Below are 16,079 nucleotides of genomic sequence, written 5' to 3'. Positions count from 1 at the left end.
AAACAAGCAATCAGAACAATCACACACAAACACTTTTTTTTTATAATGTATCTCAATTCTATTTTACTCCAGAAAAGTTTTAGATATAAATATACATATGTTAACCTAATATAAAGATAATTAAAAAATATTTATTACTATTTTATGACTTGATTAGATAATAATATTATACCTACATGTACTATAATATATATAAAGCATAGACATATTTATAATGCATAATGTTTTATTTTAAGTTTAAATATTTTAAATCATGGGTTCAAATCATAACTTGGAAACAGTCAGACTAATATTTTTATAGGTATTATTATTATTAAAGTTCTTGTCCCTAATAAAAAAAGGATACTTAAACATAAAGATCTAATCTATGTGTTGGCTTACATGAGAAAAATATTTACACAGGTATAATATTTAACAGGTTGTGATGTTAATATTATGAACGCAACTAAAATATAACAAGCTTTCTTAATATATACGAAAGTTTGTAAGCAAAATGGATTTGAAATACATAGTTCTTCAGAAATTTTTTTGTATTTGTAAAATAAATATCTACGGTCATATATTCAAAATATTACAGAAAAATCAAAAGTTTTTTTTATTTTGTTGAAATATAAACTATACTATGGATCCAGAATAATTTTCTTGCAGTTATAAACTGTATTGAAAATGCGCACCTAAGCAATGATTAACTCATTGCTCTTATTCACACGAAAACTTATTTTTGGTAAGACTTTTAGTGCTTCACGTAAGTAGCTATTCTTTCATTGTATAGCGAGCTATTGCAATTTTAATTTTGTGTACAAAAGAATTTCTATATAAATCAGGATTTTAACTTGCATCCAACGGAGCTTACGTAAAATCGACACAGATGACACATTTGTAATCCATATAAATCAATCGCTTAGACTTTGTATGCCGTGTCTGTTTTAATCAAAAGTTCATCTCAAAACACAAAGAGTTTAACTTGAAGCTGTATTTTGAATATTTTTAAAATAACTTATGAACCTTTGTAATTTGAACTTAGGCAGATAAAATGTGACTTGTTTGATATAAACACAAACTTATTTTTGTTACTAGTGTAACGTATTCTTATTGTTATGATTTAAGATTGAGTCATCGTTGAATTTTATACATATTTTTATAAGTTATACTGCGGTAATAAAAACATTGTGCGATTTGAAGACAGGTGTTGTTGTTTTTCCGGGATTCTAAGATTTGGAGGAAATTGTTATATTCAAAAATTATAAATATTGATTTGACAAGTATACGATTCTGACTCATTGATTATCAATTAATAAATTTGTATATAAAGTTACGAAATGAATTATGATTTATGTTATGAATTTTAATTTAAAATATTTTTAATGTAGTTTAATATGTAATAAAAATATAATTGCATGTTCGATAGAAATAAATAAACTTGAAGGCCAGAATCGAGGAAACAAATATGCTGTGATGAATCTATCGTATATTTATTATTCTAATAAAAAAAATATTAAAAGGGAAAAGTTTTAATGTAACATAAAAATGGATTTTCAGATAACGTTATGGTCATTTTATTGTGATATTTTGGGCGCTAGTTGACAAAGACAACATAAAATACCAGTTAATAATAAATAAAGTAAAAATACATTATGTTAATAAGGCATTTGTATGGAAATAATGGATATTCTTAGTTACTTTTTTTTAATTCGTATTACAAAAGATTTTTTATATGCAATGGAAAGCTTAGACCTTGCATGGAATGTTGAAATTAAATTCGCACGTCAAGTGTCATTGTAGTATTAAAGGATGATTGAGTTGATTTTTTTATGGTTTTATTAATTGACGTTTTGCCGATACAAATGTGCAAATCTAAAGCTCTTGATCTTAATTATAACACTACAGTTTTTTCACATGTATATGAAATAGTCCTTACAGATTTAAAAAAAATATTATGTGGGTGTTAAATTATGTGTTGAATTAGTAAGAATTTTTTTAATATTCTCAACACATTGCACTGACATTTTCAGGAAATGATATTTTTTGCAAATGTAAACAATTGATTAGCTAAATTTTGGAGGTCATTTAAATCAAACAATTATATTAAATTATCGCTGTTTATTGAATGAATAGTTGGATGTAAAAATGCATTTAATACATTCTACAAATATGTGACGTAGGTAATAAAAAAGTAATGCAAAAAATGTGAAGTATAATTAGACGTGTAATTATAGACTGTGTATAAAAAGAAGGTTAATTTTTTAATCAACGACCTCATGCAGCATTTAATATATTATTAATATTGGTAAATATACATTTAATAAATGCCTTAATATTTATAATCATTATCTCATAAGTGTTGTTATTAAAATTAGAAATATAACTTAACTTTTAATAAAAAAAGTAGTTTGTCCTTAAGACTATTATTGCTGTTTAGTACTTTAAAAATAAAATTATTTAAAATTCTTCCGTTCAAAATATGAGACACAGGTGTATGGTTTGTCCTCTTATCAACGACATGTTTTACAATGGTACTGGTTTTACCAACGAAATATCAATGACCCGAAAGAATATTTTTCCAAGATTCATCTGGAATATCATCAAAATAATCGATAGATTTTCGGCATCACCATGATTTATAATGCATAACGTCATAATCCAGTAGAAATTGTGAAATTGAAAGGTGTTTAAAATATTATGATTTACTAGCATTTATGAAATTTACCATAAATCGATAAAAAACTAATATAAATTGATTTTTTTAAACATTGACTTTTATGACTAACGAATACAGAAGTTAATATAATATAAGTATAAAATAATACAAGCAAATAATATTTATTTATAGCATAAGCACACCCAATTGATCGTGTGAATTGAATTTTAATGTATGTAATCTGTATAAAATTACGTAATATAAATAAAAAAGTATAGAGTGTATTGTAAATATTATTTTATCACTTATATGTGATTTATGTTTAAAAATCGAGAATGTTAACATGTATGTAGACAATTAAGCACTTATTATGTTTATTTTTCAAAGATTTATTATAAGAGTTTTATATGTTTAAGATAAAAAATAAGTTGGTAAAATAGACTAAATTTTAATTGAAATATATAAAACTAGTTTTTGGTTTTACGATCGCGACCTTTAAACGGATTTTATTAGACGTAAAATATTGTCGATAGGTGAAAAGAACAAAGTATTTTTAGCGGTTTGGCATTTATTGAGATACCATATTCATTATTAGTAAATAAAATATATGTCATAAAAAATAAATAAAGACGTTTTATACATTTAAATATAAGATCTTACACATTTGTACGTAATAGTAATAAAATATAATTTTGATTTAATATTAAGGATGTATTTTAATTTGATTATGTATGTAGTGCAATAAAAAATATATTTTGTGTTTTAATACTTCCTTCAATATTTATAAGATGATTTATAAAATATCGGAGTATATAAATATCGATAATTATATTTCGTATATCTATAATTATTTAAAATAATTTATATATACAAAACAAACTATATAGTTTCCTTATTTTTCTGTATGATTAAAGGTTCATGTTTAATTAATAAAAAGTAGTTATTTAAATTCATTATTTAAAATATGCACTAATATATTACTTTAGGGTTAATGTAATTTTACAAAATAATATCAGATTTCATATGTTCAAAACTAAAAGGTATTACCATTCAATAAATAATTTATAAATCGAATGTTCAGAAAGATTGCGAATGATAAATTGAAATTTGAAAATGTATAAATTTAAAATACCTAACATGTTTTTCTCCGTAACACAATGTTAACAAACTGTTTAGCATAAAAAGGTCTGCATTAATAATCACAAAATTATTATAATTAACTCTAAATTTACATAAGTTTATGATCTACAAAATTCATTCATAATTTTCGCTTCAATTTCACATTTAAATTTATTTTTTAGTGATTTTCTAATGGATGTAAAAAATAAAATAAATTATTATTATATTTTTAGCGAAGCTATAAACCAAAATTTTATAATAAAAGCATATAAATATTTCTTTAAAATAATAGATGTCGTTATTATAATAAAAATAAAATACATTTTAATTCGCTTTAAATAAATTATATTTATTTGAAAATTATAAAAATAAATATTAAACAAATTCTCGATGCGAGTAAGTGTTAAAATAAATTATACAGATGTAAGCACATTTTCTCTTCGATATATATATGTATATATTTTTTAAAGATTTTATACTGATTTAGGCAAATGATCGGCTGTAGGGTGATAACCATTTTCATCAGCAACATAAGTCAAGGAATAAGATTGACCATCAGGAGCGATCCAAGAAATTGATCCATGCACTACCAAAGCTTCATTTTCTGTTCCAATATTTTTTAATTCAGCTTGCTCTTGCCTTGCAGTGCCATCGCTCGTTTCGAAACTGAACAAAAATAAAACAATCCAGATTGGTTTAGAAAAATCATATTTTCTTAATAAAATATCATTATTTATTATACTTACGCAAAATTATATCCTTGTACACCATTATCATTTTCATACTTCAAAATCGTAGCATCCTTTGGGTCTCCTTGTGGAGCTGCCAATACTACTCCAACCAAAGCAACAAGGACGAATATCTAAAATTTTATATTATTATATTATTATTAAAATTAAATAAATATTTTTTAACCGATTCACTTTACGTACGCTCTTCATTTTCAGCAAAATCTACTAGCACTGTATTGCACTATGAAGAATTTAGAATATCAAATGGTAAATTATCATCGTTTATATATAATATTTGTCTACCCCTCTCTGATTTCAGCAATATATTTCATCAACCAGCACATACACCTATTGCCCTTCTTATTGCTTTTGATCAAACACTTTATGTTAAGTACTACTTGCTAATATTATGTAAGTGTTAGTTGAAAGCATTCATAAATGGTAGTGTCTGAATTATTCAATATTTTATCTTCAAAAAGTAATATATTACGACTATAAAATTGTGTTAAGAAATAATAAATTGAAGATAAATGTATAATACATATTAACCATTGTTTTATATTATACATGTGCTACTTTAATTTAATTATATTTATCATCATTATTATTAATGTTTTAGGTGTCATATAAAATTACTGTTGTCGTTTTGTGTTATATAAACTGCAAAAAATATTATAAATGTGTTTTGATGCTTATTTATAACAATCAAATAAATATATATATTTTTTAAAATACACCATTACACTATTTAGCCAGAAAATTGTAAAAATTCAACAAGATAAATTCTTACTGGAGCTTTTTGGATAATTTATAAACCAAAGATCGGGTGGACGTTAGCGTTTGAGAACACTCTTCGTAATGAGCTTGTCAAATACAAGGATGTTTTTGACAATAGCTATGAGGAACTGGAAAAAGATACGTGGGATGGATTTTAGGTGTGCATCATAACTTTTTTTAAATGTTTATTGCAGTTTATATAATGAACCTCATGACGCATTTGTTAGTCTTGTTAAGTCATGATAATCTGATTTGTAATAAAATAATAAATAAAAATAAAAAAATACGTTTTTTTAAAACCAAAGAAAATTACTTTGAATCAATAAAAAAAAAATCAGAAATAAATGAGAAATCCTGATCAGTGATGTGCAATTATTACTTCGGAGTAGGCTTATAATCAGACAATACATATTTTGCATAACTAATACATGTATTTATGTTTCATATATATAAAAAAGGCTTTTGACCGGGTGCAACATAAAAAAATAACTGACGCTTTAAAACATGTTGGACTTGATGAACGTAAAAGTTTTTTTAAATTTTTAATAGATTGAGCCCTAGTTTATTTATTAGTTAATATCATGCAAGTTAAGGATTTGGCACTTAAAAACATAACGGTTAAATAAATTTAACCGTTATTTCACTAACATTTACAAATGGTCGGTCAGCGATTGAATAATTACCTGCCGGCCGACCCAGAGCGATGGCTACGCTTAAGCTCTTTACTTGCTGTTTGATCCAAAGGGATTACTGTAATTTTTATGGTTCTGCAGACGTGCTGTAGATTAAAATAATTATGTTTAAAATTACGAGCCACGTGTCCTCCAGTGGCATTGCCAAACGCGTCCTTTACCGCTGCTATGGCGTTGCCAGTGGAACGCATTGCTCCAGTGTAGCTAAATAAATCGCCTCCAGCATTTAAAAAATCTAAATTGAAAAATAATAGATACAAGCTATAAAAAGTAGGCTATAAGATATATGATTAATAATTAGTTTAATGAATAAAATAATAAAAAAAACATAAAACTTTTATGGCAATTAAATAACTTCAATTACATTATATCCTTCGTTCAATTACATTATATCCTTCAAAATTTAATATTTTTTTAATAATTATTATTTACTAACATATTTAAATGCGGCATAAAATTGAGCATGAGAGAAGGCGATATATTTATTATCATGCCTAACTAAACAATGGTGAATGTTTAAAGCAAAAAATCAAATTTTTAGTAATTTCTCAGATTTTGAGAATAAATTCATTTAAGGCTTTACTATGCTCACAAACATTGTAGATTGGTTTGTGCTTTGGTAATCCACCTTTAATTGTATAAATTTAAGAACGCAACAAGATAAATAAGTGGTAGCTTCTACTTAGCGCATTATATTATTAATTGAGTAAAATAAACATGCTGCAGCTGTCACAATCTTTTGATTTTAAGACTCGATTTTGTCGATTTGTATAAAATATGTTGCAAATACATACAAAAAAGAATGTTCTTTATAAAAGGTTTTTAATTATTATAAAGTATTTCGATTTCAACAACCATTATTGAAATGTATTTTAAATTATATTTTATTAAAATATTAATAATATAATAAAATAAATCTTACTATTTAACTGATTGTATGGCTCTAATATTGCACAATATTTTGTTCGCACTTGTTCATCATATTTTTCATAATTCATTATAACGATTTGTTTGGATCAGTTGAAAATTTGCATGTGATATCGTAATATTTTCTATATTTGTTTTACTATATCGATTTATGTATGTACAAGGTGGTTCAACATCTTTGGGCACTTGACCTTTTTGTGTTATTTTTCATACGGCTTAAATTTGAATAACGCAATATTTAAAATAATATTATGCAAATAAGTTTATTTATTAAAATAAATTAATAACATTATAACATCTGACATTTTAATTAAATATAATTAATAATTTCCTGATATAGGTAAATTTTAATCTTTAAAACATACCTTTAAAATATTATAATATATGTTACATAACAAGTATTAAAAAATATGTATGTAGAAATTAAGGTGTGAATCAAATAGTAACAAAGAATCATGGTTACATTGTTAACATGTATTTTATGAAAGGTTTTTCGAAATAAAATGAAAGTATATCATTTGCATTGATATTTTATTTATTAATGATTATGTAACATTTTAAAATATTTATACTCTTATGTGTGCTCCTTCTGGATGGAAACCATTTTCATCAGCTACATAGTTTACAACGTAATGTTGACCATCATCAGCAACCCAACTGTATGAACCACGAACTGCTAAAGATTCATGTTCTGAACCAGCATTTTTAAGTTCTGCGGTCTCTTGTCTTGCAATTCCATCGCTAGTTTCATATCTGAAAGATTTTTTAAATAAATAGTTATTACATGCCATTTAATAAATATATTTAAAATAGTACATACCCGAAATTATATCCTCCTAGTCCTACGTTATCATTTTCATATCTCAATACTTGAGCATCCTTTGAGCTAGTTAAAGCAGCTGAATAAGCAGAAGCAACCAGCAATGTCAATACAATTAACTGAAATAATATATTTAATATTACATAGACATCTGTTGGTATAAATATGAACATTTTTCTAAACAATATGCTAAATAGGTTTAGTTTACTTACAAATTTCATGTTGAAGATTTTGTTTAAAGGTCTCTGTCTGGCAAAGGACTATACTGAAATGGTATCGATTCAATAGGGTCCTTAGCGTTTTATACTGTTCCTTGGCAGGGTCGTTGTGCAAAAAGCGCAGATGCGCATACTGGTTTTATGTAATTTAAAAATGGTGTATTTACGAATGTGTCAGCTTTTTCAAAGTAAGATGCACTCGTTTACGCAACAATGGTCGTTAATGTGGGCTGAGAGATGTTCGCACGAAATGGCCAGAAGTAAAAGTAAGGACGTTTTGATACTACTATGACCTCAATATAAAAAATGAGCATGCTTACACATTACGCGTTTAAATATATAAGTGTAAGAAAATTGGATAATTGATATTATAATGATAATATTTGAAGGTCGGGTACTTCTGCTTTTTGCTCATTCCATTAAACAATATAAATAAATTATATTAAATTAAAACATAATATTTAATCTTAAAAATAGTATTTTTAGGTATTATTGTATGAGTTTCATTTTAATAAAATTAAAATATAAGTGTAAAATTACCAGATAATTATTTTTTTAAATAATTTTCGACAGCTAGTTATAAAATATTTGTATATAAAATTTTAAACAAAATGATATAATAGAAAAATACTAAGCAAAATATACAATTTTATTAAATACTAACGTTCCAAATAATTTTAATTAACGATTTTTATGCAGAAAATCAAGTAAAAATCAGTATTAAATTAATTAATCTACTAACCAAAGGTTAAAATAATTAAAAACGTAAAATATGTACATAAAATATTAAATCAATATTAAATATGCAGTTATAGATTTTTTTTAGTATTTTTAGTTATTTAAAAGTGTGAAAAAATTATTATTTGGGAACCACGTGACTACCTGAAAATCTACATCGTACATCAGTAAATCTTTATCAATGCAATTATAACAGCTTTTTGTAAAATTGACGCATTAAGCATGAGAAACTAAGCTAATTATGATTAGTTGTAGGCTTTTGCCCATCATGAGTGTACCGTTCAGTGCAGACCGTACGTGACAATAGACGAACTCATCACAACTATTCAGATTCTTTTCAATTAGCAAGTACTATTATATATTGTATCGACAGTTTTTTTTTAAATTCAAATTCTATTGTATTTTTTTAAGTGTCCACCATAAATTTAAATAAATTTGCACAACAATAGCTAAATCTGTTCGAACGATAAAACTTTACACAACAATTAGACGCAATACCAAAACTTTTTATTAGTCAGCAGTGTCGGGTTCATCAATTTAATCACTCTATTATTCATAATTAAAGAAATTAACTTATGCTCTTAAATCATAAAAAAGAACAGTTCGAATTGGGATAAAGCTTTTTTACCATTTGAAAAAAATATGTTTCTTTGTTTAAATGGGACACCATGAGAAACCTCTTAACGGATTAAGTCATAAGGTACGCGCAATAAATCAAAAATAAATTATATATTCGCCGCCTTAAAAAGAGCTAATCCGTGCATTCTAGTTCATCCATAAAATAGATTTTAGCCTTCCTTAATAGCCGACGGTAATTTGTATTAAAAAAACGCGGGTAACGAAGAAGAGCTTTCACTCATCACTTCACCTAGACAGTTCATCCGAGGACTACTTTTCAGATATTTTCTCTAACTCTACCTAATCCATACCTGAAGATCCCTTTAAAGCTCAAGGCATTATATCTTCAAGAGTCTTCCAATTTGAACTTTAGCCAAGAGGAGGCTGACTTAACTTCAGGCCAGCGAAAAGCACAGAAGCCGCTGCTTCTCTCTTTGCATCCACTTGTATACCGTCTCAATTGCTGTGCAAACAAAATAAACTCACCGAACGCTAAAACCAAACATAATTTTCTATATGTTAATAATATATAATATAATAATAGTATTTTTTATGAAACAACGACAACGATAGGCGGCACGTACCCGCATTTGTGTAATTTTTTTATTATTTATAACTTATATATTCTTGCCTGGCGGAATTCCATTATAATTTGAGTGGATGTGTTTTAACTGAAGGTAATTTGCAATAATCCCAATGTAAATCTGAACCAACTAAGTCAAACAGAAATAATATATACCTACAAGTATATATTAACATCAGTCTAAGAATCAGTAACATCTAAATATTAACTTATTAATTATTATGTGTATTATAATTTACAATTAATAGATGTCACTTTGCAGCCGGTTTTTAATAATAGCACATTATTAAGAAATAAAAATCGATTCTACTGCCCATGGCCTCTGGGCTACCAGTCTATTTTGACTTTCATGTAGTTATTTTATCTAGAATTACTGATGATTAAGTTAATGAGATTTTAGAGACAATATCTGCGATATTTATACATAGTGGATTACGTAATTATTACTGCCTTTTTACTAAGAACGTTGGAATACAATTCATTGTATTCTTGACGTAGCATCTATTTATATTATTTTTATGGATAATTATTATATTATATTATTAAATGAATTGCCTTGTTAATTAAAGTAAGATTTTACTACAGTTCTGTTTCGAAATATGATAATTGGTTTTACAGAATGTAAGTGTTAAACAATATTATATGTTTTTTCTTTGAGTTTGCTATTATATTTTTAGCAATATAATTTAAATGCAATAGCTGTTTTATAATTATTGAAAAGTTGTTCTAAATTGATCTATAAATAATTTTTACATTAGATAAATTATTCTCTAAAATTTATATTATATTTTTAACCACCAAAATTTATATATTAAATAATATAAGTACAAGTTTTTTTCGCAAGAGATGATATTATTAATTAAAAAAATAGTAGTACAATAATTTAAGTAATCAAATAAATAACATAAAAAGATTTTATTGTAAAATATATGTACATATTATTGTATAATTTATTTTTGTATTTAAAAATATGATATGATCTATATTTATTATATTGTCGCATAAAAAGTGACCTTTTCAATTGCATTAAAAATATATCTTACTGGTTCTTGTGCATGTGTAATGTAAACATGGTATGCAGTGCTTCCAATCCAATTAATCGATTCTCGTTATTCGTCTCTCAACATTGAAGGTCAAGTTTTTATCAATTTCAAACTTACCCAAAAATAAAATAATATTAAAAATACAACTATGATATCATAGCAATATATATAAAAATTCAATAAATAACGTCGCGCCATTTTCGCCATGCCAAAAAGGTGCGTTTGAAGAACGATAGTAATTTATTATCACGGCGTAAATCATTCTCAAGGACCCGATATCCTTTTTATGATTGGCCTGTATCCTCTCTTGTCGGCTTTGAAAGTCATCAAATATCTGGAGCCGTCTTGGGCCACCCAGGACACTGACCCGTCGATGGCCAAGTTTTGATCCTCGTCGTCCTTGCCCTTTTCTTGACGAGACGTGCCATCGCTGGTGTCAAATCTAAAAAAATATTACATAAAATAATAAACACTTTCTATTTTTTAAGATGAGCATTCGTTTAATTACAAGGCTGATATTGTAATGCATTTTTTTAAATTTAAAATACGATTAATTATTTTATCAATATGTAAATTTTGAATGGCTTCAATGTCATTAAGTACGCAAAATACCATTGAGTTAAAATATTTATTATTTTTATTTAAATTATAATTGATTATGATATCTACTTAATCTTATATTACACAAATATTTGATGCATTCATTGTGATTTTAAGATGCTCAAATATTTTTTGTGTATGATAAATCAATTTTTAAATGCTTATTATATTTTGATTACTATTATGTAAATATGTGTAAATTTATCACATTTTACATAGTAGTATAGATAATCGAAATGTATAATAAGATGTTTGCTGTTTATTATAATTAATATATGTTATTTAAAAAAATGATATAAAATCATTTATAACCCATCAAATACTACCAAAATAAACTTTTTGCATCATGATAAAAACGCTTAATCATATATCAAAATTAAAAATGCGTTTTGAGTTTTAAATATCTTATTACAAACAATACTAAATGGATTAAATTTACTATGTTAAAAACAATTATTGTGTTTTATACACTATTTAATTAATTACTGTATGTGTAAAAAATACACTTATTTTATTTATTTTTTATTATAAATCAGACCATTAAGACTTGACAAATTTATTGATGGATCATGATGAGCATTATACAAACAATTATATATTTTTAAATAGTTATAAAAACGTATATTTTTCCAGCTTCTCATAGCTATTGCCAAAAACATCATTGTGTTTGGCAAGCACGTTGAGAAGCTGGTTTATTCTTGAAAGAGGAGCGTTGACGTCTTGGTCGCAATGATCAGAAATAAGGAACGTAATCTTAAAGCTCGTAGCTAAGTCACCGAGCGTAAACGGATTGTCAACACCGCCCCTAAGCAATTTTAAAAAGTGCATCATTGTGTGGACGCTACGCCGAGAATGCAATGAATTGTATCTTAGCACTCCTAGAAAAAAGGCACTAAGATACAAATACGGGTACGACTCGTAATTCCTCTTGTAGAAATATTTTTTTTGAAATCTCTTCAACAATAATGAGTAATTCGCTTCACCCGGATTCCAGACAATGGTGCTACAAACTAACTCCACACCGATTTTATGTTTTTCTGTAAAGAGAGTGAATCCGAATTTATGCGAATACTCTGAAACACTTTAAGTCATCAGCGTGTTAATTGCCGTTTAACAAAGATCAAAAAAAGAGCAGAGGACTGTAGTACTCCAGAAGTGAGTTTGAAAAAGCGAAGTTGCTTAACTTTCAAAAGAGTAGCTAATGACAATTTTTTTTGAAAGTCAGTATAGACTACATCGACCTGGATTTTAAAATTGATTTTCACAGTTTTCAAAAGGTAAAAGTGGTTAGTAGATGTTGAACGACGCAGACAAAACCTGCGTTGTTGTTCTAGTAGCGCTTGCCGACAGTGATTGCGAATATATTATGTAAAGAAATATAGCAAACCATTTAGTAGGTCCCAAATGAACCTTAACTGGTCTAAAGTTTTATATACGATTTACCAGCCATTTTATGGAGTGATTTTCGTATATCAAAAAAATCAGGAAACGATAAAGTTTTAAGCGACAAATTGAAAATAATTCAAAAGGGAGCAAGCAAAATAACCTGAAAGTCATTTAATATTAGGTTTAAGTCAGGAAGTTCAGTTCTGCGAAACTATGCGACTTGGGCTTCTCAAAACCATAGAAATCTAAAATGTCAATTTTTTAATGGCTGTATGAATCTTTATAGATAGAATAAAAATAATTTGAGATCAGTGGTATATTTATAGCCATCGAAAAATTCATAATCGCGATGCATTACTGTTTCGTCATTTTGTTTTGTAAAAACGTACTTTGAAATATTAGTTTCATCGTAACTTCGATTTCAATGATCTTTTAAAGAAAGGTATTCCGAATTCAATTACATAACATAAATTTATAGTCAATATTGTATTGCTAGGAGTTAATTTCAATGACATTTATGACAACTATTTTAAAACACTGATTGCTTATTAAAAAAACAGCTCAATAGACAAGTGGTTTTATTCGGTGACTAATTCCTAAAAGATATGGGTTAGATTTTCATATGGACCTAATAGTTTTTCAATTTATATATTTATGTAAAAATTAGCTATTAAGCTAAATAATTAATTAAAATAAAATAAATATCTAGGAGATCAAAATCATATTTAATATACGAATATATTTAAAAAATTTACTGATTTAGAGACTGATATCTCACTATTTATTTAGTAGTTGCTGATTGTATTTACAATTAATGGTAAAACAGCAATTAAAACAAAAAAATTAAGAAAAAACAGTAAAAACATTTTTTTCTCTAAAGGATAATATTTTTTTAGAATTATTATTATAATAATTTTAATACATTTTATTCTTGATTTTTAAATTTTCCAATAAAATAATTTTTATTTTAATTTTATAAATAGTGTTTCAAGATATTTATATATATTCATAAAATAAAGAAAATAATATTTATAAATATGACTGAAGAAAAACTTTATTTATAGTAGTTTTATTTATTTTAGTATTATTAAATGTTTACACCTTTAATTTTTCGACATGAATTTTTTTTATTAGGTATATATTACCCAAATTGATAAGTGTTTGATGGTCCTCTAACAAACTCGTAGTTAGAAAGAGTAGCTTTAGCATCATCGTTATCGGCAAATGTCGAAGCCAACGTAAGAGCGAAGACAAAGAGAAAAATCTGAAAATAAATTAAAAAGAAAACGGTTTAAATCATGTATGGAATGCATGTATTTGAAATTTAAATCAAGCTGTCCTATTGTATATAGTAATAAAATATATTTGACTGTCGAGTGAAAGTTGTGCCAAAATAGAGTATGTATTATCATTTAAATATGAACCATTTCTAACCAATCTACGTGCATCGCTTATTAATTTATAGTTGTGAAATGTAAAATCAATATATTAAATAATATACAAATTTAAGATTCAATATTCAATCTATTATCTCATGCAAATATATTTTACAAAAATATAAGAATTTACAGATATTAAATAATATGAAATAACAATGCAAGATTTAATATCTAATTTATTAGCTTATAACATAATATTTTACACAACAACCAGTTATTATCGCAGATTACGTTTTACGACTAAAATTGTTGTGAAACGTTAAAAGCTCGCGACTCGCGTTTATAATATATCAAAATACGGAAGCGGAAAATTGGCAGAATGTTAAATTCTTTTAAAAAACACTCACGTTTGACATTGTCGTTAAAGAAATTTCTTATCGGACTTTCCACGACGAGGAAGAACAGACAGACCAGTTGTACTGTTAGCGTCGGACTGTGATCCACAAGCTGTTTGATTTTAGTTTTAAGTGGATTAACATTAGGCGGTATCGTTGTGCCGTTCCTTTTTTGGTTTTCTTTCCGATAGTTCACTCTTTTGTTGGTTGTATTGATCGCTTTAGGTTTAACTAACTAATATCCCGGAGCGTTTTTCATGTATTGGCATTTGCATGCAATTTTCTATTGATCTTTTACGCAACGAGAGAATAATTGGCAATTACGATGCTGATTACGGATAATCTATCATTTAGGGCATATGAATTAAGCAATAGCGTTGTAACAATGTTTGTAATAATTTACTTATATGTTAATTTTTTATTCTGTAATCATAATGTAGCTCATATTCATATACCATCGCACACTTATGATAAAATTTTTCTAAGGTAACTTTATTACTCATAAGATATGATTCTAGTTAAGTATTGAAAAATACAAGTTAAATTTTTTTTATTCAGATTTTAAAGGTATTTAACTATTTAAAAATATGTAAAAAAAAAAATTGCAAAAAATAATTAATATGATTTTAGTTTTATAGGTTGTTTTATAAAAAATAACTGATTAGAATTATTTAATTATCGAATTGATTAATTTTAACAAGACGTTTGTATTAAATAAATACATACTTTAATTTATTTATTTAGATGCTTGTGTTGTGTTTTAATTTTTTTTTATTTAAAGTTGAACTTATTTATTTTTATTTTGGTAATCCTTGTGTATTATAGTGTCGACAAAAAAAATGTACGTGTTCAATATGAAGTACAATGAGGCGTAAATTGTTGTTATATTAATTATATATAAAGATATTCAACCATGAGATTAGGAAAATCTATGAAAACATAATCTGTAATGCACGCTCGGAACTGTAATTATAAAAAATCACAAATTCTGATCCCCTAGACATGAAATAAATTGAAAAAACACTTCCTTTTGATCGATAGAAGAGCTAACCAGCAAAAATCAGAGACCAAAGAGACTCATATATTTTGAGAGGCATCAACAATAAACTTTAGATGATTTTCGACTCTATAATAATATGTAAATTTTATCTATATATTGGTGTTATATAATCATTATGCAGTAAAACTATATATCAAATAGCTTTTCCAAAGTCTTACTGACTAAATAAGTCCCACCACTGGCAATGAAATCAGAAAGTAATTTTAAATGGTTAACTATTTGTGTATTTTATTTTTTAATACAAATTTTAGCATCATGATTTAACAGCTGTTTTCAATGCGTCAAATTGGTCATTATACAAACAATAATTATACCATTAAATATTAAAAAAAACAACAATAGTGCACACCTAAAA

General features: G+C 26.0%; 2 protein-coding genes and 1 pseudogene across 2 annotated transcripts; all 3 read right to left on the bottom strand.

Annotated features, from left to right (window-relative positions):
• Window positions 1-4,230: 4,230 nt before the first annotated feature.
• Window positions 4,231-6,148, bottom strand: LOC148237794 (endocuticle structural glycoprotein ABD-5 pseudogene; annotated as a pseudogene).
• A 1,250-nt stretch (window positions 6,149-7,398) lies between these two features.
• LOC148237793 (endocuticle structural glycoprotein SgAbd-5-like) lies at window positions 7,399-8,070 on the bottom strand. Its single transcript, XM_088181436.1, has 3 exons — window positions 7,917-8,070; window positions 7,705-7,823; window positions 7,399-7,637 (listed from the first exon to the last, which is right to left on the bottom strand). The coding sequence occupies exons 1-3, from the start codon at window positions 7,923-7,925 to the stop codon at window positions 7,451-7,453; spliced, it is 315 nt and encodes a 104-aa protein (XP_088037562.1). The 5' UTR covers window positions 7,926-8,070; the 3' UTR covers window positions 7,399-7,450.
• A 2,676-nt stretch (window positions 8,071-10,746) lies between these two features.
• On the bottom strand, window positions 10,747-14,796 carry LOC148237792 (endocuticle structural protein SgAbd-6-like). Its single transcript, XM_088181437.1, has 3 exons — window positions 14,677-14,796; window positions 14,036-14,154; window positions 10,747-11,346 (listed from the first exon to the last, which is right to left on the bottom strand). Exons 1-3 carry the CDS (start codon window positions 14,683-14,685, stop codon window positions 11,169-11,171), a joined length of 306 nt encoding a protein of 101 aa, XP_088037563.1. The 5' UTR covers window positions 14,686-14,796; the 3' UTR covers window positions 10,747-11,168.
• Window positions 14,797-16,079: the final 1,283 nt, after the last annotated feature.

The sequence above is a fragment of the Plectrocnemia conspersa genome, unplaced genomic scaffold (genome assembly GCF_051122295.1).
Source record: "Plectrocnemia conspersa isolate PC_06_02 unplaced genomic scaffold, ASM5112229v1 ptg000002l, whole genome shotgun sequence".
Classification (NCBI taxonomy): Eukaryota; Metazoa; Arthropoda; class Insecta; order Trichoptera; family Polycentropodidae; genus Plectrocnemia; species Plectrocnemia conspersa.
The sequence above is the reverse complement of the archived record's forward strand: the minus strand, read 5'-3'. Positions and strand labels throughout refer to the sequence as shown.